The 18,574-nt window shown below is 38.2% G+C and overlaps 1 protein-coding gene across 3 annotated transcripts in view; it reads right to left on the reverse strand.

Annotated features, from left to right (window-relative positions):
* LOC149289308 (TBC domain-containing protein kinase-like protein) overlaps window positions 1-18,574 on the reverse strand; it is a 162,112-nt gene that overhangs the window by 129,989 nt on the left and 13,549 nt on the right. Inside the window, exons 3-15 of one of the 3 annotated variants that reach the window (XM_089490703.1) lie at window positions 11,478-11,592; window positions 10,214-10,287; window positions 9,941-9,965; window positions 9,208-9,268; window positions 8,817-8,878; window positions 8,287-8,348; window positions 7,749-7,897; window positions 7,491-7,629; window positions 6,717-6,816; window positions 4,550-4,599; window positions 4,039-4,165; window positions 3,145-3,243; window positions 229-291 (exon numbers count right to left, since the gene is read on the reverse strand). In XM_089490703.1, the coding sequence (XP_089346829.1) occupies window positions 229-291; window positions 3,145-3,243; window positions 4,039-4,165; window positions 4,550-4,599; window positions 6,717-6,816; window positions 7,491-7,629; window positions 7,749-7,897; window positions 8,287-8,348; window positions 8,817-8,878; window positions 9,208-9,268; window positions 9,941-9,965; window positions 10,214-10,287; window positions 11,478-11,592 (1,126 nt within the window). Of the gene's footprint in view, window positions 1-228; window positions 292-3,144; window positions 3,244-4,038; window positions 4,166-4,549; window positions 4,600-6,716; window positions 6,817-7,490; window positions 7,630-7,748; window positions 7,898-8,286; window positions 8,349-8,816; window positions 8,879-9,207; window positions 9,269-9,823; window positions 9,966-10,213; window positions 10,288-11,477; window positions 11,593-18,574 lie in introns of all 3 variants that reach the window. The other 2 variants (XM_089490702.1, XM_089490704.1) reach the window with 2 other exon arrangements.

An 18,574-nucleotide genomic window follows, 5' to 3' on the forward strand; every position in this document is an offset into this window, starting at 1 on the left:
GCAATGATGCCATGACAGCATACGTTAGTGCTATTACTGACTGAGTGCAGAGAAAGCAAAGACAAATCTGTATTTCTGTGGATCCCTCTCCCCAGTAGGACGCAAGGGGCAACAGTAGTATTTGTGAAGTTTGGGGATTCATCCACAGTGTACGCAGGTAACTCAATTGCTCTGGCCAACCGGTGATTACAACGTTTTTGTCAAATGGGGAAAAAAAAAGAAAACTACCTGACGGTCAGTAGGTATCGGAGTGTCCTTATCAGTAGCATCATATTTTTCCTGAATGGCGCCCTAGAGAGAAATAAAATAAATACCGGAAACTGGATTTGTGAAAAACAAACACAGACAGTAATTCGGCCCATCTAATCTGTCCAAACTCTGAATACTTCCCTTAGTCCCTGGCCTTATTTTATATCTACCGTATGCCTATCCCATGCTTGCTTAACCCCTTCGTGACAAAGGCTGATTTTACTTTTTGTGCCCTTCGTGACAATGGCCGTTTTAACATTTCTGCGCTGCTCGTGTTTAGCTGTAATTTTCTTCTTTCCTGTTTACTGAACCCACACACATTAGATATTGTTTTTTTCAGGACAAGAAGGACTTTCTTTAGATGACATTGTTTTGATTGTATCATATTATTTACTATTAAAAAAAGTATAAAATATGGTGAAAAATTTTGAAAAAAATTACTGTTTCTAACTTTTAGTTAAAAAATCTTTTATTCATCTATAAAAGGTAATGAAAAAACCTGCTAAATAGATTCTACTATTTGTCCTGAGTTTAGAAATACCCAATGTTTTTAAGTTTTTTTGCTTTTTTCTGCACGTTATGGAGCAATAAGTACAGGTAGCGTTTTGCTATTTCAAACCCATTTTTTCCAAATCTGGTAATTCTTCCCCCCATGTGCCATTTCGGGTATCTTTGAAGCCGGCCAATGCAATTTACCCCATCAAGTCATATATTTTTGAAAACTAGACAGCCCAGGGTATTCCAAATGCTGGTATTTAACCCTTTCCAAGCACTAATTCTACCATCAGCCTTTGTCAAACTTTATGGTAGTAATTTTTTTGCATTTGTTTTTTCACACACATTTTAATTCAGGTATGAATAAACAGGTTCTGGTATATGTGTTCAGCAACATCTCCTGAGTACAGCGATACCTCACATAAATGATTTTGCCTGGCTGGGGGCAAAAGGGCCACATTTGGGTCATGCGCATTTTCCATGTTGAACTTTGGCGTTTGGCGATCCACTGCCCATGCCCTATTTGGTACATCTTTGAGCCGGGCCATTTCAGTGTGCCCAATAAAGCTATATATTTTTGAAAACTAGACACCCCAGGGTATTTCAAATGCTAGTATTTTAACTCTTTCCATGCAGCATATCTACCACCAACCAGTCTTTGTCAAACTTTGTGGTAGTCATTTTTTTGCATTTGTTTTGTCACACACATTTTACTTCAGGTATGAATTAAAATGTTCTCGTATATGTCACTATCACAAAACACCCCAATATGTGTTCAGCAACATCTCCTGAGCGCAGCAATACCTCACATGAATGATTTTGCCTGGCTGTTTGGGGGCAAAAGGGCCACATTTGGGGCATGCGCATTTTTCAATGTTGAACTTTGGCATTTGGGGATCCACTGCCCATGCCCTATTTGGTACATCTTTGAGACGGGCCATTTCAGTGTGCCCAACAAAACCATATATTTTTGAAAACCAATACGTGTTCAGCAACATCTCCTGAGTACAGTGATACCCCACATGCATGGGTTTGTCATTTTTTGGGGGAACTAAAAGGTCACATTTGGGACGTGTGCATTTTTCTAACTGGAAATTAGATGTGTGGCCATCCCCCCCCCCCCGTGTTAATTGGGACATTTTTTAAAAGTAGACACCCCATTAGCATTTAATATGCCAGTATTTTAACTCTTTCCATGCGAGAATTCTTTTAAGCTAATGTGCTAATTTTAGGACTTGCTCACAAAAATATATTTTTTATATATATATTTTAATTTTTTTTGCCTTTTTAAAAAAAAAAAATTGAAATTTTTTTCAACTTGAAGGTTCCCCTGATAGTGACATCAGTGGAAAATTATTTTTACATTTTACTGTTTTTTTAACTATTTTTTTCTAATTATTAGTAATTTTATTTTTTTATTTATCTTTACTAATCACACTGTGATTAGAAAGCTGGGCTCCATTGACTTGCATGGTTGAATGCAGTACCAGAGTTCTCTAGAGGGTCTGGAGACCATCTAGCAAACTTTTTCATTTTAATATTTTTTTTGATCGAGGCATTCCAGCGACACCAGTTACGTTTAGGAGGTAATCATTGATCGCCTCCTAAACGCTTTTAAAACAGGCGTCCGCCGCCATACAATGAATGGCGGATGTTGATGCCCCAGGGAGGAGCCAGACACGACCCCTGGTGCCGATCGTGGCGCTGCTGAATGCCTCGAGGTCGAGGCATAACAGCAACGCCGTTTCGGTGCAGAAAGCGAACGTAGATCGCTTTCTGCACCCGTTTAAAGACATGACGGTCCTGGCACGTCAATTGTCACTAACCTGATGTTAGTGCATGACGTGCCAGAACCGACAATTGTCATTAAGGGGTTAAACTCCTTCACTGTATTAACCATTTTTCCAGTTTATCTAAATCATTTGCCATTCGGCTTCTCCCTCCAGGAACATCAACCCTGTTGTAAAATGTTGTGTCATCAGTAAAAAGACATCCGTTACCATCAAGACCTTTTGCAATACCACTAAAAAAATATTAAAGAGAATGGGTCCAGGTACAGACCTCTGAGGTATCCCACTGGTAACAAGACCTTGCTCTGAATATTCTCCATTCACTACAACCCTTTGTTTTCTGTCACTCAGCCACTGCCTAATCCATTCAGCCATATTGGAATCTAAACTCAGAGACTGTGGTTAATTAATTAGTCTTCTATGTATGACCGAGTCAAAAGCCTTACTGAAATTTAGATATGCAATGTCTACCCTGATCAATTATTTTAGTCACCCCAAAAAAATCAATAAGATTAGTTTGGCATGATCCTTCTGAAGTAAACCCATATCATAAGTAGCATTTAGCACACTACAAATCATTTGACTTGCTCACTGCATGAAATACACTTACCTCCACACCTAGGAGTGCCGCCCAAGTCAGACCCCTCAAAAGCGGCGGGATGTCTACTCGAGCTTCTTTCCAAATGAGATTTTTTTTGTATGGATAAGCCTAAACAGAAAAAGCATACACACGCAAAACAGAAGACTAGGTTAACATATAATTAAAGCAACAGCCACCTCCATGTTCTCATTACTCAAACTCTCATTATTCAAATGCCTCCCATACTGTCAAGCGGGGTCTCAGTTCAACAAGGACAGGGATCTGTTCTAAATCAATGACTTCCATTGTACCCTCTCATTAAAACATGGTATGATCTTTTACATTTTCACCAACCCATTCAGCAGGCCACTAGCTAATGTATATTATTATTACTATTATACAAGCAGGTTCACTTTTTTCACAGTAGCTTTAATTATATGATTATAAGTGTGTGTGTGTGTAACAATATCATAAAGCAGGTTCACTTTTTTCACAGTAGCTTTAATTATATGATTATAAGCGTGTGTGTGTGTGTAACAATATCATAAAGCAGGTTCTCTTTTTTCACAGTAGCTTTAATTATATGATTATAAGCGTGTGTGTGCGTGTGTGTAACAATATCATAAAGCAGGTTCACTTTTTTGAATTAAGACAGTAGCTTTAATTATATGATTATAATTGTACATAAATATATACATTTGTAATGATAACTATCTCATTTATTAATCATGTTTAAACCATCTGTTCCTGGTAGCTTAATACCTGATAACTGGATAAGATAACTATTTAATAGAAAAATCAAACTCGCGCATTATGACACAGACTGAATGAAGATGTCAAGCTTTTTTTTTTTTCTTTGTTATTCATGTACATGACACTGTGCTTAAGTACGAGAATAATATAATTGAGGTTGGTAGATCTTACTTTTAGCAGCCTATCGAACAAAACAATCCTGTTTAGTTGGTATTCTGTGTCTCTCTCACGAATGATCAAAGGCAGTGTTGAGGTAGACAGTTCACTGTTACTGCCTGAATGAGGGACGCTGGGCTGGCTGAAAGGTAATTACAGAAACAGTTAGAAACTAGTCTTTTACCAGACTGCATCCCATCAACCCAAGGATCTGATGGGTTCAGCTTTTCATATAGTCACAAGTCACAATAACCATAAGTGGCATCTCGTACTGTTGTCACTTCCTCTCTGATTGGCATCTTAAAGGATTACTGGACTGTGAATGTGACACCATAAGCTCCAAATACTTTAGAAGTCTAATATTTTATAGAATATTGCTGTGATTATTTTATGAAAAAAAAAAAAAGAAGAAAAAAACTATTTGGGGCATCCTTCAGCAGCACCACTTATCACCTCACCTTTAATGACCGGCTGCGATTCCGGATTCTTACAACAAATACATTGATCAAATAAAATCGTTACTCACTCATCTCCCAATAAGGGATAAAAGGCTTCTCCTGGAACATCTTTTAATCTCTAAGGAATACAAATAAGACAAAATTAATATTAATTCGTAATTACCATATTTGCTCGATTATAAGACGAGGTTTTTTTCAGAGCAAATAGGTCTGACTATGAGACGACTAAGATCCAGATCCCCCGCAGCTGCAGGGGGACCTGGATCCTCCTGTCTCCAGCCCCCCCCGCCCCACTTACCGGTACTTCTGAGTCCCCGGTGTGCAGCCGGGGCAGCGTGTATATGTCTACGCAATTTGCGTAGACAACTTCCGCTGCAGCAGGAAGGAGGTGTGGCTAGCAGCGGGGGTTGTCTGCGTCCATCGCTCAGACCTTCCCCGGCTGTCAGGAAAACTCTGATCTCTGACAGTCGGGGAAGGTCTGCGTGATGGATGCAGACAACCCCCGCTGCTAGCCACACCTCCTACCGGCTGCAGCGTAAGTGCGTGGGATCTACACGCTGCCCCGGCTACATGACAGGGAAGTCAGAAGCACCGGTAAGTTTAGGGGGGGGGCGGGGGGTGTTAAATGGGGGGCATAAGGCATTTCTGGAGGCAGAGTGCTCTGTGAAATGCCTTTTAACCCCCTTAATGCCACTCTGCCTCCAGAAATGCCTTTTTAACCCTCTATACGCCACTCCTGCCTCCTGAGTGCCTTAAACCTCCCTATATGCCACTCTTCCCCATAATATGCCTTTTAACCCTCTAAATGCCAGAGTGGCATACAGGGGTATAAGGCATTTCTGGAGGCTGAGTGGCACATAGGTGGTCAAAAGGCATATCATGGGGCACAGTGGCATTTAGAGGGTTAAAAGGCATATCATGGGGCACAGTGGCATATAGGGGGTATAAGGCATTTCTGGGGCAGATGTGCATAACTGGGGGGCAGGTTGGAAAATAGAAGGAAATAAAACCAAAATATTTTTCTCAAGCATAGCTTTTATAAAAAAAAAAATAGTTTAGATGAATTAACATTTACTGGTAAAACTTTTTTCCTATAGGGTCGTCTTATATTCAGGCTTTTTCTTTTTTTCCTTAATTAATATTCAGATTTTGGGGGTCGTCTTATAATCAGGGTCATCTTATAATCGAGCAGATACTGTAATTGTGTCCACTGTTTGATGAGTTTTGTGGGCTTTGTTTATTCTGTCCTGTGCATATAATAGAACAAATCAACCATTCTCATATGGGAAATTTGCTACTATTATTATTAGTTTAGGTGAAAGGTCACGTTGGCTGGGAGCATTGCAAATACGGTAATTGCCAAAAAAATTCTTTATTGCTTACAATATTATTATTGTCAAAGTATTTGGTTTTTTGTTTAAAGCTTAATAAAATGCTTCAATCACAGCACTGAATTCCAAGAAATGATATAGCACCTAATCAGCTTCTATACATTAAATAAGACTCTATACATTAAATAAGGCACTTAAAATGTACTAATTACAAAGATTCTATGATTTATTGAACAAACCGTTTACTATTGGTCTGCTTTCTTGAACCAATAATAAACAGTTGGCAAGTTTCCTAGTAATTTATTTATTAATTGGTAAGCATCCAAGAATGAATAAGGCAATGTGGCTTCAGATAAGCCTTCCTAAAGTACATTTTAAAGGGACACTCAGCTGTCACATGCATTTACGGTAACATTTCCCAACAAACAATGCCGAATGTAAGAGCGTATGAAATGCCGAATTGCTTTGTGATGATGTGCTCAAATGTAAGGAAACTTATTTTATTAACAATATTATAAATCAAATGAAGCAACTGGTGCTTATGGATCGTTACGTATTTAAAGGAAACTTCCAACAAATGTATTTTAAACAAAGATCTGAGGTACGATTTAAGACAGCTCAAGATCTAGTTCAGGCAAAGATGTCAGATTGAATGTTCAGGCATAAACAGGATTTTACTATGTTCCAGACATCAAAGCTTGGGATAAACGCTAAATATTTATGCTTGGTGAGTAGGCAGTAGATAAAATTTATCTTTTGCTGTAGCCAGCACCCTAATACACTTTCATTTTCTTCGCAATGATCTGGATTCAAAGGCAAAATTCTATTTTCCCTTTTGTGTTGAACCTTTGTGTTTATGACAGAGATATTTTCACAGAAACAAATACGCAAAAAGTGCGCTTACATTTCGCAGCTGACAGAGTGACAAAGTAACAGTGGTGTCATCCAAGAGGGAGCTTCTGTCTCTTCCTTGGCCAAAGCTTTCACCGTCTTCTAAAAGAAGGCTTCAAAGACAAGAAATGCAGTATCTAGCATGACATTATGAATATTTTTCCAAAAACTCTAAAGTAGGAGAAAAGTTCCCTGTGGAACTAAATGTAATATACTCAAGAAAGGACACCAACAGGAAAATGTTAGGACCTGTGGTCCCTGGCCCCTGGACTGTCAAACTCTTCCCTATAATACAATGTCCCCATCAACGTAGATCAATCAGCTTGTAGAAGTGTAAGTTTGTGCTCGTGAAGAAGTAATGGTAGTGGCTGCTCTTTTAGCAGTGCATTTTGGATTATAACACTGCCAAACACAATACTATATTTCAAACAAATCACATCAGATTGAAAGCATTTTCAAACAAGTTCTAATCACAGCACCCACATTAGTATATTAGTGTTATGATCAGTATTTTTGAAAGGTGTGCGTTATCGATGTTATAGTTATTCGCTGTTAAGGTATATCTTCACTGTCATGTACACCAGCAGGATATCATGAACTAGAACCCTGTACCCATACCATGTATTAGTAACTGCTTTGACTAAATTGTTTGATAAGGCAGCCGCTGTTTATTTAGAAAGATGTACAAAGTCTGTATTAAACTCTGAGGACTACAAAGTTATGTGTAAGACCTCCCAATGCACGTGCTTTCTGAGCATCTCTGAGCAGATAAAGGTTCCTTTCTCACTTGGGTAAAGTGCAGATGGGCGGTTTTGATCGAATAATTCCTTTACTGATGAGCTCTCTTTCTAGGTCCCCTCCTGCCAAACACCACAGATGGTACACTTCCTCAATTGACCGTTCCGCAAGAAATTCACTGTCCACATCTGAAAAAGCATCATGGCACAGAAGCTATTTGTTTTGCACTTATGTTAAAGAAAAAAAATGGATCATTTATAGTACACTTTAAGCGCTTCATGTTCCACAGGTGACCTAGAGGCCATACCTTTACACAAGAGACTGATGTCTTCAGGCAGGATTAGATCAGCACACCTCAGAGTAGATGAGAAAAGACTGGCAGGCTTGCGGTAGGGCACATACATGGGAGACACTTCACCGAACACACTGTCTCGGAGCAAGTCAGCAGCTGTGGGCCTATTTAAGATAACAGCGTAATAGCTTTAACATGAATACAGCTATGACAGCGGGGGCAGTGGGACCTTCCAACACTAGATGTCTTCTCCTGCAGATATCAGATCCACCACTATACTCAACTGTCATGGGTGGATGCAGCAAACCATATATTCACAAATACACACACTTTTCACATTTAAGCCAGCTGTTTGTGAATAACCATCAATATATGATTGTAAGCTTGCAAGCAGAGCTCTCTCCACCCAATGTATCGGTTTGTCTTAGTCTGTCAATTCTAGTCTTTTCATATCCCTTAAATATATGTATTGTAAGAAGCACTGCTTAAAATGTGGGCGCTATATAAATAATAATAATAATATCCTGTATTTAATGTTCAGTTCTTACCCTACCTTTTTGATGGATTGAATGTAAGACATTTTCTCAATAAGGTTAAGACAGCTTCAGGGAGAGCCTGCAGAAGACAACGGAACATTTTGTAGCATTATTTAAATAAAAATACAAAATAGCCTCATCTAGGAAATCTTCGTAAAACACTAACCCTGTTTGCATACAGTCACATATACTAGGCATTATGCACAATGCATTATGCGCTGGGTTCATCTCACGCATCACTGGTTTAATCTCAAATTACTTTCACAGACTAGAATTTATTAGGAGACAAGATGATTCACTTATGTTAGAACGGAAACCACTAATCCAAGCCATCTAAAGAAACAGTTAGTTTAAGTGGTTTAAACAAATGACGGATAGACATGTGCCTGAAAACTAATGAAATAGTTGTGGGGAATTTTGTGTCTAGGGTGTTACAGACTAACCTTACCTTTTAAAGAACAGCTACTTCAGAGAAATTCTAGAAATGATCATCCTTTAAAGTGAATATCATCAGCATTGAGGATAAACCACAGAACTTTTCACGCACCTTAATAATGTCCACACATCCATGCTCTTCACCAAGCACCATCACAATGTCATCCACGCAGCCTAAGGGAGCCGAAAATGAAGAACAAGAGCTGCGATTATATTTGCAACTATTCCCAAAAAGTAAAAATCCCTTAAGGTTAAATAAAGAGTGGAAAAGCTGGATGTAAATGTAACAGCCATGTAACATTAATTATTTGAATCTAAAAAGTAAAAATTCTCTGTTATTACTTTTATATATTTTTGTCAGAGCACTCAAGTTACTTGTCAGGTTTCAGTCCTCGGTGTGGAAGGGGAGGTCATGTAGAAGAATGATCAGATTGCTATATTGAAAGGTTTGTAAGACCAGTGTCTCATATAGAGTTTGGGAGGCAAAACTACGTTTTACATACCTAATGTAAGTATTAGTTTTAATTTCTCAGATATGTCCAAACTCTGAAATAACTTTCTTCCCTGTGAAATGGAGAAATCCATAATTACACATTCATTGACAATAATTCATCCACATATGAAACAACTAATACAAGGATACAGTATATTTACAAAAGGTAAAAAAAAAATCTAAGTAAAACTTGCAATGCTCCCAGCCAACGTGACCTTTCACCTAAACTAATAATAATAATAATAGTAGCACGTTTCCCATATGAGAATGGTTGATTTGTTCTTTTATACGCACAGGACAGAATATATAAAGCCTACAAAACTCATCAAGCAGTGGACACAATTAATAAATCTGGTGACATGGCGCTGAATGAATAACGCTACAATAAATTAGATCGCGTGCATAATACTCAAAGGGAAGCAAGAATGGATTTTTACATGAAAGATTTGTTGTTCCCTTGGGTTTTTCAAACTTTACTCTTTGTTTCTATGGAATACAAATAAATATTATGAATACGAGACAAAACCTTGTACTTTATATATATATATATATATATATACATACACATGCATACGCACGCACACACACACACACACACAATACATGTTGATTCTTTTCGTACATACCACACATAGCTCAAATAATATGATACCCAAGGACCAAACATCTGACTTGGGACCTGATGGAAGAGGTCTGTCATGCTGAGTTGGGTCTGCAGGCTTCAAAATTCCTTTAGCAATCACCTCTGGCGCCAGGTAAGAAGGGTATCTAAAACAGGGAAAAGACGAGTTATTTTTACGATGATACATTTTTTATCTAATATATAAAATATAAAGGAAAATTAGATGAAATATACCCATGCATGTATTAAAAACACACAATGTATTTTAATCAATTACACGTGTGCAATAGAAGCAGTGCCATCTCCAGAGGCAGCATGTACTGCTGTTGGACATGGATTATTCTGCCACCTGCTGGGTTTTTTCAATAACACAGAATAAGGGAAGTTTTCTTACCCAATTGGAAAATCAACATCTGCCCCATGATCGGTTATATGATAAAGGCCAAATTTAGCCAATTTGACATGACCCTAAAGTAAACAGAAGCATGAATTATTACTACAGATAAAAATAAATCTGTGTTCGCATGGGGGCAAAGTCATCATAGTAGAAGTGGCTTTCTGTCCCGGAAGGAGAGCGGGACTTATAGCCCACAGAGCCCACCTCCCAATCACTGTACATGCAAAACATTTGTGCCAATCCTTTTTAGTCCATATGCACGGGTCTAACAAACATCCCACAAATACGGCTGAGCTGAAATAGTTTAATAAAGAGGAACTGTTCAAAAGTCATCCTATCCGTTAAGGTTACTGCTGCCAAAAGAAGGAAAACCAGTTATTATCCAAAGGATCACATACTATTTCCACCCTTTAAGGTTAAACGGTGTGTTCAATAAGGTCATAAAAACATATAATTATTTGTGTGCTTTAGTTGAAGCAGAAATCCAGGTAATTCCAAATGATTTACATACTTTTTCCTGCAACACTATATATGTGTGGCTGGCTACACCGTCTCCCTCTTAGACAATCTCTCTTGATTGTCTTGGGCATGATCCGACACTACATGACAGCATCTCAAAAACGGTAACATTTAAAAAGCCAACTTCAAAAAATAAAACTCTCAGAATTATTCAAAGTTACTATAGATAAAAACATATTTATATGGTTTATATATATACGGAAATGGAACAAATTAAGACTACATGAGTTTAAGCAGATGTTGCATTTTAGCCTCACAAATTGCTTTTTTATGGATGAACATTTAAGGTCATTAACTTTATACTATTCAATCATGTTACTAATTTACAATTTTCATTTATTTTTAACATCTGCTGAAGCAGAGTTTATTGAAGCATGAAAAGTGTGCATTCCAAAGAAACATACTTGAATTTTTGTGCTTTATTAAGTTTTAGTTTAGATAATTCCAATTCTTTTTTCGTAACATTCCACTGAAACAAATGCTATGAAAAAAAGAAGTGTTACAAATGTTGGAAGCCTCGCAGAAGGTATCTGCAAGGAACATAGAAGGCCAGAATAAAAGTAAATAAATATATCCGCTCAGTTTTTAACCATTTTGGAGATTTATTGTTGTAAATTTCAAAAATCACCACCATGAAAAAAGGAGACAAGGAGACAACTTCTCTTAAAACCGTTAACAGTTCTTATGTGTAGGGTGAATTTTTATTTCCCTCAATTTATTTATTTGTTTTGTACATTCTTACCTCTCCATCCGAAAGGATATTGTGAGGGGAAAGAGCCCTGTGGACCATTTGGTGACGGTTCATGTATTCTAAACCCTGCAAGACTTCAAAGGCAAGGTGCAGAGTCTTTGATGGGCTAAAAGAAAATAAAGGATCAAATTGTTTATCCCAACATCAGCGTTCCCTTTCAGTTACAGAGTAGTTTTATTTCTTTTTCTCTCCTAAAGGAATGGTATTTGCCTGATGCTACTGTAGATGGACTGCTATACAAATATGATTGCATTTAATAACCACCATTTAACAAGTAAAGCATTCTTTTTGATACACTTGCCATTGGAATCGATAATAATCTTATCTTGGCTACCAACAGCACGGTACTAAATTCCTCCAAGCTAACCATTAGTGTCCTACAGTGCATACAAATGCACACTGCATAATGGCTACCTAGGAGGAACTTCTCAAATTTTAGCTCTCTTTTGCTATTACAGAGGCGAAATCTTTGACTTATCAGTTTGATTCCTCCACAAAGGCAGCCCAGAACCAAAATGCAAGCCAAGTTTCCTCTGCACGAGGGAGCCGACACCACCACGCGTATATTTCGGCCTTCATGGGCCTCCTCAGTCCTTCATGGGACTCCTAGTCCCTCTAGGTACAACAGAGCAAGGAGGTCTACGGCTGAACTCACCTTACCAATTGGTGTGTACCCCGAGATATTCACAAAGGATGAAATGCCATACAAAAAAGGTTTGAGGTTAACTCACAGAGGATGGACAGCCACTTAATAGCCTCTGCTATGGTTCATCGCTGCTCGGGAACATCTCAAATTCTTGCTCCCTCAATTGCTGATCTCAAACCTTTTTGTATGTTACCTTCAGACTATTAGGCTTCAAACAGTGCAAAGCTATGCTGCTCTTGGATTACTTTGTTAGATCTTACTATACTTTGAAAATATCCACTTGAAACAACGTGGCAATCCAGGTTTCATATACTAATAATCTAGATAAGATATGTTTAAGTATTCTGGGTATGTTAATCAATATTATGCGTGAATTCAGCAACCTGGTTGTGGTTGCCAATAGATCTTTCAAGCTCTCAATGATGAGTACAGAAATACAGAAAAAAGATCGCAGCACATGGAAGCAGACGCCAAAACATGTCATTTTCAAAAACAAACTCACGGTGGCAGCAGCCCTCCAGGAATAATAACCAGAGAAGAATACAGATTATCCCAATGTTCCAGAAGAAATGCTGCTGCTGGGATTGTGATGACGGGCATCTCAAACTTAATAAGTTTTATGATGTATAAGAAAAACAAAATGCATACTAATATGCATAATAACGTGTACATTAAGTTCATCCATATGCCCTTGACAGTTAACACACTTTTGTTTTTCCCATTATAACCATGGGAGCTTGTTTGCCATTTCTATGATATGTTTGATTATGACTCCTGTTGTTCTGTTTAATCATATATGGTTGTTTCTCCGGACGAGTAAGGCTTCTGTTTGAAATCATATTCACACATATAACACAATACTCATTAGTATTTGAAACTGGGCAAAAAGGCGGATTTCTTGGGGGTTGTTTGCCATAAAGGGTTTATATTTTATATTTCTACTGGGAATGGTAGAACGTACTTGGGACAGTGGGGATCTTCATTGTGACCAGAGGCTAGCATCTATTTATATATTTTAAATACATTTTCATGGGTTTTGGACAGAGTGGAAGCAGTTTCCCTTCTTTCCAACTCCAAACACTGCCCTTCATACTGTAATCGAGAAGGCTGTATGCAGAGGCTACCCAAAGTAATGATATGAACTGCAGCTCCCAACAACATTAACTGCCTCTTTACAAGAAACAACGTACAAGAATATGCGCCTTCATAGTGGCGTCTGATCTATAGAGTTCACATGGGTGCATGAAAAATTGTGCTACACCAAGCTCATTCACCAAAATAAATAATAGTAGTACCGTAATTAACAACAAAAACACATACGTTGTTTTAATAACAAAAAATCGATGGGGATTTATTTTACCATCATATAAAATATGTTATGTGAGGCTTAGTTGGTTAGACTACATTACATTTTTCAATGCTAAAAATAAAAAAAATGGGAATCATGATTGAAAAAGCATATGGTAAAAATGCCTAAAAAGGAATTTAAATGTTTCTATCATATCCTCCTGTCAAGTCTTTCTTGTTAAGATCCTTTTAACCTTTCCTGGTAAGGTTCATCTTGTAATCCATGAACCATTTTAGTAGTCTTTTCTGAACGTTCTTCAACATATCTACATCCTTCTGGAGATACGGTCTCCAGTACTGTACACAATACTCCAAGTTAAGCATGAACGCTTCCCTCTTTCTACTGCTAATATCTCTCGCTATACACAGCTCACCTACTCTAATTTTTGTTTTCTATTTTTCAATTCTGGGTGTTTTTAAGGGAGACCACCTTGAGTATTTGGTTTGAAGCTCCCCCTTCCTTTCTCCCTTCTTTTACGAGCGCTGTATTTCATTTATATACACCTTTACACCTACATCTACCGCATTGTCTGCCTACCTTTAAATCCTCAGAAATAATTACCCCTAAACCCCTTTTGGTTAGATTTGCTTAGGTACATAGATAACTAAATGGAGTCTCTAGCTGAAGCAGATACCTTTTACTAGGTCAACACAGAGAAAGATGTAACATTACCTAAGCTTTTGGGACCACAGCGGTGTCTTCTTTAGATTCTATTGACAAAAGACTTAATTTTCTCTTGGGTTAATTCAGCAAAATCTACTTGTCACTTAGAACTAACTCAACTTAACTAGAAAATGAGATTTCCCAACCAATTAGTTGCTTCTCATTTAAAGTATCTGCCCTTCAGTTTGCCAGACATTAGTTCTTCTGAACATACAGTTGCCTTTTTTTTTATTTGTTGTGGTACTCTATGGTCACTTTTTCAGTCTTCATCCACATTTTAAAAGTATTCATTACCGTATTTGCTCGATTATAAGACGAGGTTTTTTTCAGAGCAAATGCTCTGAAAAATACCCCTCGTCTTCTAATCGGGGTCGTCTTCTAATCAGACCTCAAATAGAGGTCTGATTATGAGACTAAGATCCAGATCCCCCGCACCGCTGCAGGGGACCTGGATCCTCCTGTCTCCCCCCCATTTAACACCCCCCCACACACACTTACCAGTGCTTCCTGCTGTATTGCCGGGGCAGCGGGTTGACGTCTACGCGATCCGCGTAGACAACGTCCGCTGCAGCTGGAAGGAGGTGTGACTAGCAGCGGGGGTTGTCTGCGTCCGTCGCGCATACCTTCCCCGACTGTCAGAGATCAGAGTTCCCCGCACCGGTGCCGCACTGATCTCTGAGAGCCAGGGAAGGTATGCGCGACGGACGCAGACAAACCCCCGCTGCCAACTCCACCTCCTTCCGGCTGCAGCGGAAGGAGACGTCAACCCGCTGCCCCGGCAATACAGCAGAAAATTGGAAGCACCGGTAAGTGTGTGTGTGTGTGTGCGTGTTAAATGGGGGCATAGGGCATTTCTGGAATGCCTTATACCCCTATATTCCACTCTGGCACTTAGGGGGTTAAAAGGCATATTATGGGGCAGAGTGGCATATAGGGAGGTATAAGGCATTTCAGGAGGCAGAGTGGCGTTAAGGGGGCAGTTAATAGAGCACTCTGCCTCCTGAAATGCCTTATACCTGCCTATATGCCACTCTGCCCCATAATATGCCTTTTAACCCCCTAAATGCCAGAGAGGCATATAGGGGTATAAGGCATTTCTGGAGGCAGAGTGCTCTATACAATGCCTTTTAACTCCCTTAATGCCACTCTGCCTCCTGGAATGCCTTATACTTCCCTATATGTCACTCTGCCCCATAATATGCATTTTAACCCCCTAAATGCCAGAATGGGATATAGGGGTATAAGGCATTTCTGGAGGCAGAGTGGCACATAGGGGGTCAAAAGGCATACCATGGGGCACAGTGACATATAGAGGGTTAAAAGGCATATCATGGGCCACAGTGCCATATTGGTGTGGCAAACCTGGGGGCAGATGTGCGTAACTGGGGGACAGGTTGGAAAATACAAGGAAATAAAAACAAAAAAAAATATTTTTCTCAATCATAGCTTTTATTTAAAAAAATACTTTACATGAATTAACATTTACTGGTAAAACTTTTTTCCTTTAGGGTTGTCTTATATTCAGGCTTTTCTTTTTTTCTTAAGTTAATATTCAGATTTTGGGGGGTCTTCTTATAATCAGGGTCGTCTTATAATCGAGCAAATACGGTATATCCAAATGTCTGTGTTTCCGGTCTCATCTTCTGCTTTGGCTTTTGTTTTCTGATACTTTAATCTTAATGAGGGATCCATTGATCTATAAGTAGGTACCATTTAATTTCCCTGCCCTTAGGCAGCTTTATGAGGCAGTTTACGACAAAGTGAAATACCGTAACAGAACTCAGAAGGTAATCATAATAGTGAAACAGGATAATGGATAATGGTCACTATTAATAATTAATCAATAGAACTACTGGGACTGTAATATGTTTACAGGGAGGCTGATCACCGTAAAAGGGAGTACATCTGGATATATATGACTAGTGCAGTATATATATATACCCAGATATAGTACCCATTCCGGTGATCAGCCCTTGGGGTATTTGAATTAGGTAGGTGTTCCATAAGTTTCCAATATATAGGAAATAAATACATGAATAAAATGAAAACCTTTACTTAATGCCTCTTTAATTTCATACAAGCTGCTCCAGGGCTGCAATCAGAACAGCAACAGCCAGGGAATTTCCACTTATGCGTTTCACGGAGGGTTATGGACCACCAAGCGCTTCATACATAGTTGCATTAGAAGTACTAAACATGCTGGCTTTTCTGGTTTAAAATCATCCAGGTGATGCTGGTATGCAGCCAACCGTGGGCCTGTCCAATTTCATGGGACACAGGTGGCCTCCACGAAAGATCCATCACTAATGGGTTCTGGATAATCTTTACAGAGTCAATTTTGAACACATGTGCATTGTATTTGCTTAGATTAATGTTTATTTCACTCGAGTGCCAGTAATAGAGACCCGCACAGTAATATGTTAAATATGTCAAAACACTTTGCTCTTTATCGGAAAATACCACACAATATTACAGAGGATTCGGTGCCAAGATTTAACCTCTTTGAATACTAGAAGGTTACTCAAAAAAATGACATCCAAAATGCTTCATATTAAACTTATTTCTGGATACGTTACAAACTTATTACATACATTTTTCCCTTAAAACCTAGATGGATACAGAGAGTGCATGTCCTTGCTACTGTGACTATGGTTACAATTGTGTTATTAAATATAGCCACGTGTAAAAGGTGCTTTAACCAAAACATATCTGAGTTCATTTCGCCATGAACAGAGCAGTTAACAGGGATAAAGACAAAATATAAGTGGTGACGGAGGAAATAATGAGGTTTGTGTCTAACCCAACAATGAGGCTGAGACCCGCTGAGCACATAGGGATGTCATAGACAAATACTGGCAGTAGAATGAGCCCTACTGAATAGCTAACACACACCTGAATGCTCCAGCAAGCTATTTAGGTAGTCAAACTTGCAGATGATTAAGTAATCAAGGGAATTTGATAAGCAGCAACTGTCTGCTATTTAGCATCTTAATTCTTATGGAAGCAGTAAGGGTGTACTTAGTTTTCAACACATGGCTTCTCCATTTTGGGTTTATTTTTGCTGAATAAATCATGACACGCTGTAATATTTCAGGTGTTGTTGTTTATCTGATGTTGGATTTACCTAATTTTTAGACCTGCTAAAGAACAGATGATTATTATTATACCCTGTCCTGTAAAATCATAGAATTCAGAGCTTTGTACTTTCTTTTTCACACAACTGTGTGTATGTCTTAAGCACCTCCACTTCTGCATCAGTGTATTTTATTTTGTTGCATATACTGTGTATAAATAATATATAATATTAATGTATTATATATATATATATATATATATATATATATATACACACATAATATCTCACAAAAGTGAGAACACCCCCTCACATTTTTGTAAATATTTTATTATATCTTTTCATGTGACAACACTAAATAAATGAAATTCTGCTACAATGTAAAGTGGTGAGTGTACAGCCTGTATAACAGTGTAAATTTGGTTTTCCCATCAAAATAACTCAACACACAGCCATTAATGTCTAAACCTTGGCAACAAAAGTGAGTACACCACAGAAAACTTTGTCCATAAAAAAAATTATGATATAGATCAGAAATAAAGTGTAGGCATTGTTAATATTGTAAATAACTATTGTAGCTGGAAGCAGCTGATTTTTAAAGGAATATCTTCATAGGTGTACAGAGGCTCTATCAGGAACCATCACTCTTGTGTTCCAATCGCAAGTTGTGTTCGCTAACCAAGGTTTAAGTTTAACAGGCTAATTCATCTTTAGAAAACGCTACATGTTTTGATACTGTGGATAAAGGTACCGAGCAGATTATATCCAGTAAACAATAATATTCTTCTTTGGATCACTAAATAAAAAGCAAGCTAGCGCTGTGAGTTTTCCAGTACATGGAGTTTTAATATAAATCACCTGTTCTGATGTGTGGAACAAATATTGCATACACATCCCACTGGTCATTGTTCAAATTCTACAGAAGGTCTAGTCTTCTTTTTGTTCTTTAACAAAACAGGAATATGAATAAGAAGGAATATGAATTAGAGAAAAAAGAAGGGCTATTAGCAATATAGACCATGGTTTCCATGGGAACAAGCCCACAATGCAGAATAATACATTGTACTGGTTAAAGTGCTGGGTGGGAATATTTTGTCTCATACCTAATAAAATCTCATGTGACTCATCCTAAAAGAAAATGATTTCGGAAAATCAGACAGCATAGCAATGATAACACAACACTAAATCCGGCCAGGAGAAATAAATTAAGCCCACACGGTCCATGCCATGTACATTAAGATGAAGGCTTACATATTTAGAAGTGTTAGCAGAGATCACGTGGTCATGGGTGGGATACAGAAGAGGTGACTAACTTCCATTACTAGAGAGATGTAAAATCAATCATAGCCGAGTTATGC

Source organism: Sceloporus occidentalis, unplaced genomic scaffold, assembly GCF_023333645.1.
Source record: "Sceloporus occidentalis isolate IW3139 unplaced genomic scaffold, rSceOcc1.0.p SCAF_46, whole genome shotgun sequence".
NCBI classification, from domain to species: domain Eukaryota; kingdom Metazoa; phylum Chordata; class Lepidosauria; order Squamata; family Phrynosomatidae; genus Sceloporus; species Sceloporus occidentalis.